This window comes from Camarhynchus parvulus, chromosome 13, assembly GCF_901933205.1.
Source record: "Camarhynchus parvulus chromosome 13, STF_HiC, whole genome shotgun sequence".
NCBI classification, from domain to species: domain Eukaryota; kingdom Metazoa; phylum Chordata; class Aves; order Passeriformes; family Thraupidae; genus Camarhynchus; species Camarhynchus parvulus.
Window position 1 is genome coordinate 14,731,431 of NC_044583.1, and position 10,216 is coordinate 14,741,646.

The 10,216-nt window shown below is 53.8% G+C and overlaps 1 protein-coding gene across 1 annotated transcript; it reads left to right on the forward strand.

The window, feature by feature from the left end:
* The first annotated feature begins 3,688 nt into the window (after positions 1-3,688).
* HRH2 (histamine receptor H2) lies at positions 3,689-9,813 on the forward strand. The gene is made up of 3 exons (XM_030957471.1): positions 3,689-4,806; positions 7,839-8,004; positions 9,738-9,813. The coding sequence occupies exons 1-2, from the start codon at positions 3,689-3,691 to the stop codon at positions 7,855-7,857; spliced, it is 1,137 nt and encodes a 378-aa protein (XP_030813331.1). The 3' UTR covers positions 7,858-8,004; positions 9,738-9,813.
* Positions 9,814-10,216: the final 403 nt, after the last annotated feature.

Sequence of the window (10,216 nt, forward strand, 5' to 3'; positions counted from 1 at the left end):
GAGCAGAAAATATCTGTTCAGGCAAGAGAAAGCAGAAATTACTGTGAGAATTGTAAAGAGGATAATGGGGAGATGATAGGATATTACAGCGGAAAGATCATTAATGCACCACAGAAGGCTATTAACAGAGTTCCTTAAAGATCAGCCTAGAGGTAAATTTTATTTAATGGTTTTCATTAGTGATCTTGGCTCTGAAAATTAGGGCTTCTTTAAGAGAAATGTACTGGTGAGAAACTTGGGAAAAGTTCTGCACTGGACAAGGGACTAAGTACTAGAGGAGAAGAACCAGAGGATCTGTAGATTAACAGAAACACACTGGGCTGGCACAGGCTCACATGCTTAGCAAAAAGCAAAAAATTGCTACTCTAAGCAGCTGAAAACACAATAGGAAAAATATCTGGCTTTTGGGGAACCCCAGGATGAATGCAACAACAAATGCAACCTGAGAAGTCTTCACAGCAGAGATAGCGTCAATCAGAGCACCAGTGCCACGGAAAAGGCACGAGAAAGATGACCCAGAAGCTGTGCCCTGCTCTGGTTCCTTCAATGTCAGGAGGGTGATTTTGAACCACAAACAGGTCCAGGCTGTGATAATGAGGATAATCAGGTAAATGTAAAAGCTGCCTGGTGAGACAGGGCTGGAAAGGTATCATTTATTCCGGCTGTTGCTGGAAAGACTGCCATGGGAAACAGCTGCTCCACTCGTACATCGAGGAGGAAATCAACTCGCTCTGCCAAAACACAACAGGAGCAGAGGACACAGGTATTGAGGGTGGCTGTGAGTGACCCAGGCACAAAGCCAGGGGCACATGTGGAGTCACAGAGAGCCAATGCTCCAGGAGAGAGCTCTGAGCTGGATGTATGGTCTGTGTCCTGCTGGCAGTGAGCTGACAGCCCCCCAGCTGTACCAGCCCTCCAGCCTGCTCTTCCTGCAAAGCCATGTCCAGAGGCAGTGCTCTCCTGCGGGAGTGTTTCCATGAGATAATTTGGCTGGGGGATATGGGGAGGTGTCCCACACCTCCACCACGGTTAGGGTTGCAGCATCACACATCTGAGCTGACAGGAGGCAGGTCCTGCCCCATTCCATGGAGGAACATCCCACGGGTTTGCAGGCAGCTGAGCCACAGAGTCCCCAGCACTACCTGAGCTCCTCTGCAGGGCTGGGGACACCTTTGTCCCCTTGCAAGGGGCCATTCCTTGTCCTGAGCTAATCTGAAAAAGAAATAAGGAGCAAAACTCCTTCTGGGCACATCAGCAGGGCAGGGCTGCACCAGGAGCTGCCCTGGCAGCGTGGCAGGAGCTGAATGAGCTGAAGTGCCCCGAGCTGGGTCCCACCAGCAGAGCCCATGTGAGCTGCGAGAGCCAGAGGCAGGAGCGGGTTGTTGGTGTGTGGTGAAGCAGCCACGTAGGAGGCTGCCATCCACCCACAGCATTTTCTAAGTGTGCTACTCCCCCTATAATTTAATCTGCCATTTCCACATGTTGGGAGCAATGAAAGCACATCCCTTTCACTTGGAAATACCCTTCTGTGGGAACAACCTGTTCTCCTCGCTGCCGTCAGTGGGCAGGCAGCGCTCAGCTTGTTCCACGCTCCTTTTGTGAGTGAACAAAGAGCTTTCCATGGCAAGAGCCTGTGCTGCAGCTGGAGGTGAGGAATGGCTCCACATGCTGCTGCTGCTGCCGGGGCTGAAAGCATCGCATCCCTCTCCCAACAGCCTCAATCCCAGCACCCAAACTCAGAGGGCTTCCTGTCTGCCAAGGAGTTTGATCTGCTCAGCAAAACACTTCCCATGGGCTGGTTCATGGCTTGTTGTTTGCTTTCCATGCCTTTAGAAGCAGCAGGGCTGTGGGAGTCGCCTCTAATCTCAGTGGTCCAGGCCCAATCTCTCCCCATTATGGCTCCTGGCAATCAGGGGTTGTTTACTCATGCAGTCTCCCTGGTGTACTCCCTCCTGTGGCCCCCATGCCTTTAGACCTCAATCAAAGACATAAATCATCTGAAGAATATTTCAACCTGCACCACAGGTGTTATCTTGTTGATGCAGAGGGAGTTTAAAATCTCGCCTTTGTCCTCTGACAATGCTGGATCTTTTCTTTCCTGGAGTTTCTTCTGATTGCTCCGTCTCTGCAGCCTGTTGCAGCTCTGCCTTCCTGCACAATCCTGGGCACCACCAGGGAGGCTTCACTGCTGTTCCACGGGGTGCAGGGAGCCTGCAGAGCTGGGTCCTGCACCACCCACAGGGACCAGCACATTGAGGAGCATGGGGAGACCCCTCAAATCATCTGGGAGACCACAGCTTGGACACAGGCAGATCCATGAGGGTCAGCAAGTCAGTCCAGCTCCTCAGCCCATTCCCAGCCCTCTTTCTTGTCCCTGCACTGCCTCAATTCCCCTTTAGGTATCTTCCTAACATGGATATTGCTTCCAATCAAGGACCCAAGGAACATTTGAATCAAGTAGTGGCAGGGTCTTGGAGATCACTATAACCAGCAGCTCATTTGTAAGTTAGAGTGCTTTGCTCTGTTATTTCTTCTCTGGCAACATGTGGTGTTTTGTTATTTGTATCCAGACAGAAAACAGCCAGGAAAAATCAGTCTGCAAGGGATATTCTTCTTCCCTTCCAGGACCCAGAGCAGAGTGGGGATTTCACACACAGGCTACAGGAGCTGCTGTGATTTGTGATGGCAGAATGGCTGCTGCAAAGCACAGACACAAGGACAAAGTTTAATGAGATTGGCAGCCGCAGCCAGGATTCAGAAATTACGTAGTTGTGACTAATTTTGCTGAATTGCATAAGAACTGCTATCTCAGGAAAACTGTTTCCTTAGATCCTCCTCATTCTCACGTTTATTGTAAGCCTATAGGAAGATGACAATTTTTAAATCCCTGCCCTTCTCTCAACATCCCTCCATTACATGGGCACCCCTAGGGCTGGGAGAGACCAGCTGGCAGGTACACGGGTGCCTGGCTGCCAAAGGACTTTCAATTTGGGTTTAAGTGGGCTGGAGCAGCCAGGGAGGTACAGACACCTTGCTTCTGGAAGGGTTTGAGGGGAAGTTCAGAGGGTCTTCGCCCACTGCATCTCTGACTTGATGCCTTTATAGAATCACAGAATGGCTTGGAAGGCATCTTACAGATTTCATTCCACCCCCCTGCCAAGGACAGAGACACCTTCTGCAACACCAGGCTGCTCAGAGCCTTATCCAGCCTAGACTTGAACATTTCCAGGGATGGGGCAGCCACAGCTTCTCTGGGCAATCTGTGCCAGGGCCTCACCAGACACTTTCTTTTGCAGGTTGTCCTTGCAAGGTGGCAAAGCTCCGTCCCTGCTGGAGCACTGCTGATCACTGTCACCAACCAAACATGCAGAGGGCATGAGAGCCCACAGCACCTGACTCAGTCGTCACTCAGAGGAAAGGAGAAGGCAAGAAAGGAAAAGAAGCAGTTGAGATCCACCAGCAGCTGCCACAGGGCATCAGCTCCAGCACTGAGCTCCCAGAGGGGGCCAACAGGCACAAATGAGTTGCAGTGCCACATCTTTCCTAGACCATGTCATTCCCAGCACACAAGGCTGAACATGTAAAATGACTCTGCAATGTTCTCTAAGGTCTCTGTAGAACAAGGGTCACTTTGGGAAGGGCTCTAGGCCTGCATGGTCCAGGCTCACTCCAAGCAGCTTTGGAGCTGATGAGAGCAGGACTGCTCCATCCTTGCAGTGACACCATGGATCTGTGTTACAACCACACAAGCTCTCAAAAAAGCATGGACCGCCCCCTGCAGCTGCTGGTCGGGTTCTTTCTGGGCATCCTCATCTTGATCACTCTCTGTGGTAACATCATCGTGTGCCTGGCCGTCACCCTGGACCGGCGGCTGCGGAGTTTGACAAACCGCATCATCGTGTCCCTGGCCATCACAGACCTGCTGCTGGGGCTGCTGGTGCTGCCCTTCTCTGCTTTCTATGAGCTCACCAAGGAGTGGCCATTTGGCAGCGTTCTGTGCAACATCTACACCAGCCTGGACGTCATGCTGTGCACAGCCTCCATCCTCAACCTCCTCATGATCAGCCTGGACCGCTACTTTGCCATCACCACCCCGCTCCGCTACGGCCAGGTGGTCACTCCCTCCCGGGTGGCCGTGGGCTTGGCTGTCATCTGGACCGTTTCACTGATGGTCTCCTTCCTACCCATCCACCTGGGCTGGAACACCAAGGGGACAGTGCAGAACACAGGCCCCCCCTGCAGCAAGGAGTGCACGCTGGCTGTGAACCTTGTGTACGGGTTGGTGGACAGCTTGCTCACCTTCTACATCCCTCTGGTCATCATGTGCATCACCTACTACCGGATACTCAGGATAGCCAGGGAGCAAGCCAAGAGGATAAACCACACGTGGGGCAACGCGCCCATGCCCCACATGGTGAAGGAGCACAAAGCCACCGTGACACTGGCAGTGGTGCTGGGAGCCTTCATCGTCTGCTGGTTCCCCTACTTCACCCTGTTCACCTACCGGGGCGTGTGGGGGGACAGCAAGGTCAAAGGCACACCCATGTCCATTGTGCTCTGGCTGGGCTATGCCAACTCAGCCCTGAACCCCATCCTCTACGGGACATTCAACAAGGATTTCCGAGTGGCCTACCAGAACTTGCTGCACTGCTGCAGGATGGGATGCCCCAGGAACTCCCACCTGCCTCCCCTGCAGAAGGCCCAGCCCAGGGGCAGGCACGGCCAGGGCAGGCAGGAGGGCAAACCCTTGAAGCTGGAGGTGAGGAACGAGAAGGGGACTCTGCTCACTGATGGAGCCCTCAAGAGGTAAGAGCCTTCCTACACTCGGGACTTGGATGGCAGGTCTGGCCCCAGAGAGGAAGGCAGAGATGGGGACCCCACATCGTCCATGGACTTTTAAGCAACAAATTGATGCCTCAGCTGGAGATCCTTGCCCAGGCAACTCCTAAATTCAGCCACTCAGAAATTCCTCAGCACCCATAAGAACCCAGCTTGTGTCCCTTCCATGCTGGCAGCACAACTCCAGGTACTCCAGCTTCCCACATGGCTGGGCCTCCCCGGGAATTGCCACTGTTCTCAGGGAGCACAAAATGTCCCCTGGCTTTGCTGGGTAATGGGGACAGTTGCCATCAGAATTTGCTGTACAGAATGGGGTGAAGCTTTTAGCTGGTGCTGCTCCCCAAAATCAGCCGTGTCCCTGTGAGGAACAGACAGCAAATTCTGGGCGCAGAGCAGAGCTTCAGGGGCCAGGAAAGGTGACAGAAGGGAAGATAGGAATTAGTCCTGGGGCACAGTCAGAGCACCTGCAGCCAGGCTGGGAGTCCCTGCAGGAGCCAAGGTCTGGGCTCCCAGCTCCATGCAGAGCAGCTTGGGCTTCCCTCCCTGCCCGAGCCACACACCCTCAGCATTTCAGGCACCAGTTTCCATCAGCAGTGAATTCTGCCAACAGCAAGTTCCATTCCCATCTCTGGAAAGGGGAAGGAGTAGCCCAAATTAGGCTGGCAGATGTTTTTAGAAATACAAATGCCCATGTAAAGTTAGAGCAAAAAATTCCCTCCATGTCATCCCGAGCGTGTTATGAGGGTCAGCCCCAGCAAAGGGTGTGGTGAGGGAGCAGGATGGGAGCAAAGTGGGCAAGTTCTGTGCCAGGCTGCCTCCCCAGCCCCCTCCCTGGGCACCCACATCCCCACAGGGCTGTGCCACGCTCTCACTGCCTCACTCCAAGGTGTTCGCTCAGCCAAGCCCAAGGAGAACGGAGAGGCAGGCTGTCAATCTGCTGCTCCTGAGATAATCTAACCTCTAAGCAGTGCCTGATAAGCAGCCCAGAAACTTTCCATCCATAGATAAGGAGCCCTTTGATTCCCTGTTCCCAGCGTGGCGGCAGAGAAGCCGCGCTCAGCTCGCGCTCTCCCGGCACGTGCCCTTGATCCTGCCCCAGAAAGAGTCTTAAGCCACCAAAAGGAGAACTCAGGGAGGTGAACCAAAGTTCAGAGCCATCCAAAAGGCTGATCCAGCGTTGTGCCTCCCCCAGAGCACCAATGTGACTGTACCCAAGGGAGGGGTGCAGAAAAAGAGATACAGAGGGATGGATTGACATGAACAAATACAAGAATGCAGGTCCTGGGGCTGCCTTTTTCCATTTCCAAGGAATTAATGAGGAGCCAAAAGTTACAGCATTTGGCAAATTGTAGGTTGTCTATAAAAACATATGGAAAACGTGTCTAAGGTGGTGGGGGAGTTTCTGCAAACATACAGAGACAAAGAGAGCTCTCCTGTTTACTCACACAGAAGTGCAGCCCCTGGGCAAACCAGGAGCTCTGCACTGAGGCTCTGCAGCTGAACCAGGAGAGCTCAGGGGGAACAGGCTGTTGGGACTTCCCTGCACAGCCAAGAGAGAACAGAATATAAATGTCAGTGTCTTCTCAAAATGCTGACTTACCACAAAGGGAAAATAATGACTTGGAGGGATATTAAAGGGGAAGAAAAATGTTCCTCAGGCAGAGGGCAGGGTCACTGATTTCCTGGCTTTTTTACCCTCTCAGCTTTTCTGGGTAGAAGAGATTCTTCCCCTGGTTCCTCACAGGAAACACTCAAGCACGGGGATGTTTCCTGACCTTTCTAAATCCAGTGAGCTCCACCCCACCCTACACAGTATCACCACTGTGGTTTCCACTCACAATCAGATAAGAGTTGCTCGAGCACCTGCTTTTACTTTCTGTCCTTCTCTTCATGGCCCTCTCACCCCACAGCAATCATGCACCAATGATCAAATGTGGCCCCTTCCAGCCCTTTTTCCCATAGTCAGATACACCAAGATCTGCTGTTGGCAGATGATCAGGATCAACTAATGCCACACAAGACAGGTGAGCACAGGATTTACCTGTTCACCAAAAACCTGGCACCCAATTTCACCCACAGCACAAACCAAGCTGGTTCCTCTCTGCAGAGTCTTCAGAGTCATCTGCCCTGAACATGTTAACAGGAAAAGACCAACATAAATCATTCCAAAAACTCATAACACCCCAGATAGGAGCACCCAGAGCTCAGAAGAGCTCTGCTCAGAGAAGCTCTGTGGGATCATTCAAGGGAAAACAGAATTTTGAACTGTTGCCCTTAATAACAATGTTCTTTTCAGTTATGAGGCATAGGGAAAAGACTAACAAACAAGAGTGGAAACACTGGAGCACTGCAGCAGTCTCAAGGGTCACTCAGAGCCTCAGTCAGGAGCAGGGCAGGGAATCAAAGGCCACAGGACCTCCAGAGCAGCTGGGGGCTGGAGGGCACTTCCATCAATGAGGACCAGGTAGGGCTGAGAGTACAGGACCAAGCAGAGAGGCAATGGGAAGACTGCTGCTCCCATTTCCACACCAGGCATCAGAGAGGAAGGCAACTCACACAAAACCAGTAAAGAAAAGCAGAGGACCTCAGGAACCTGTTTCAGTGCAGCAGGATGGGGCTCTGGAGAGCCCTGGAGCTTGGCTTGCTCTGTAGGCTCTGAGAGCAGACCCTGATGTTCAGAGAGATTAAAATCCCATGAGAGGGAGCATTCAGCACTAACTGGATGTGCTGGAGAAGAAAACTCGAGCTGAATGAGTGGCTGTGGATCCATTCTTGCATGCCATCTGTGCTTAGAGCAGCATGGAACAGGACCATGGCCACAATATATGGGCAAAGAAAAGCCAATTCCCACTGGAAAGGGTCCCTGTCCTGGTCACAACACGCCTGGCCCAGCTGCCAGCCTCAGGCAGACACTGAGCAAAGCCAGGCTCAACCAGGCTGGCCCTGACAGACTGCACTGTTCTTTTTCTCTCTCTTCATGTGCAATTTAACCTTTCCAGCACTGGAGCTTTCCTGTGAGTCTCAGCCAGCCCGCTGCCCTAGGACCCACATCTCCCAGCCTTCAACTCCTGGCTGCCCTCTTCCAAAATCCTGCCTGTGAGGTTGAAAGGACAACACTCAACTTTCCTCAGTGCAAAACTCGACAGCAGAGGCGAGAGCTGCAGGGTGAGTACAAGGCCAGGGTCCCTGAGGGAAAATGAGGGAGCTGTCCCTGCTGTGGCACCCACTGCAGTTTTCCTGGTGCAGGCATCCCTTCCTGATGGTGCCTGGTGCAAAGGGTGATACCATCAGAGATGAATCCTCACTCCTTTATCCATCACTGGCTGCTCTCCAACCAAGTCCCAAGCCAGGGGAGGTGCACAGAGCTGGGTCCCCCCTCTGTGGCTGCCCTGGAGTTTTGGGATTATAGAATCAGCCTGAAAGATGCTGCAGCCTGCCTGCTCCTCATGCACTGCAGAGGCAGCTGCATTCAGACCATGAATTTCCAGCACACTTCATTTTCATGCAAGCCTACATCCCCAGAAATTGCCAGCAGCTTTGGCGGAGATGCTGGCAGGGCTCCCGAGGTGAAGAGCTGATGCTGCACCAGGCATTGCTGCTCTCTCCGAGTGGTGCTGGGCTGGAGGCCACGACTGCCATGCATGGGGATGCCTCTCAGCTCCAGAGAGCCACTTTGTGCAGCCCTTTCCAGGAAGAGTCAGGCAAGGTCACCCTGACCTCCAGGTGCTCTCCCCTCCAACGCTGCATGCTGATAACCTGGGCTCTCCATATTGACTGTGCCCTGGGGGGGAAATAGAGTCACAACGTGCTGGAGGCTGGGCACACTTTGTCCCTGCTGCACCCTGAGCACTTCTAACCTCAGCCAAGGTCACAGCAATTACAGGAGCTGGTGCTGTGTGTCCACACACAGAGCTGGGGTGCAGGGACCTGTACCCAGGGGTGCACCATAAACCTGCACTGCTCAGAGGTACCCCCTGTGCATCACCCTGGAAATGCCATTGCCCATCAGCAGAAGGAGAAGCAGAGCACTGGAGGCTGCAGATGCTGCTCTTTGGGGAGGCATCACTGCTGCCCTGCAGCAGGAGCAGAGTGAACCCTCCAGTCTGGAAACCACAAAGCACAAAGTGAAGGTCCCCAGGGCAGGCACAGTGCAGACACAAGGCAGAGTCATCTCTGCTGCTGTCACTGCCCAGCAGCAGGGGCAGAGGGGACACCAATTCCAGCTCTTCTGCTTCATGCTTTCTGTCCCTGTGCATATGTTCTAAGACACACGTAGTTTCTGTGAGGTAAAAGCAAAATGCCAGCCATCCCCTGAGAGGATGCTGATCTAATCAGCAGAATGAAGCAGAGGTCTGGGGGAGAGGTTTGCAGGAGATCTGAGGTCTTGGTGTGACCACAGATTTCCTCTCTGCACCATGGGGGTGGGGACAGGAAATACCACCTCATACAGGACACCCAACCAAAGAGCTCCTGACCAAAAAATTCCCTGACCCACAGCAGGGAGAGGGGCCATGGGAGAGGCAGCACCCAGGAGCAGAGCACTGCCAGCTCCAGGACATCAACTTTTGTCAGGCTACAACTCTGACAGCTCAGCCCTGCTGCTGCTAGCTGGCCCGAGGGACAGGAAGAACAGGCAGAGAAAGCCACAAAGCAGAGTGATATTGCTCAGAGGGGCGTTGGGTGACAGGTCTTGGGGTGATGCAAGCCTGCTCAGCTCTGCCCAAATGCCAGCACTCAGCATTTAGTGGGGGATGCCGCGAGCACCCTCACAGCCTCACATCACAGTCCCTCCCTGGGTGCTGAGGGCAGCAGCCCTTACACTGGGGAGCAGGAGAGGGGGGAAATGGACCCATCTGCATCTTGTAAAGTCACTGATCACCCTCTGGGTTCCCCTGCAGGTTCCTGCTCTGGCACATGGCATCACTCCATCCCCAAACTCTGCTGGAGAGGCCTCTGCCCACCCACGTTTCCTCCCAGGAGGGTGCTGGGTTAGAAGAGCCCTCGGAGGAGCTGCAGAAGAACATCTGCCCATCCTGTGGGGACTGACACTTTCAGCATGAAGAGATGCCTGGGGTGCTGGGTCAGGAAGCAGTGCATGCCTTGGCAGGGCAGGGCAGGGCAGGGCAGGGCTGGGAGTGCCCTCCCCAGAGCCCTGGCAGTGGCTCAGGCTGCAGGGGAAGGGGCTGCTGTTGAGGTCTTGGTGCCAGGCAGAGCAGCCTAGGGTGGAGAAAGACAACACAGGCACCACCTTCCCTGGTGTCCTAGGGATGTACCCACCCCTCAGAGGAGCAAGGCCCTGGCAGATGGGGTGACATGGCAGGAGGGCTCAGCGTGGTGGGTGCTGGCAGCCACGAGTGCCGGATGTCTGTGCACAGGA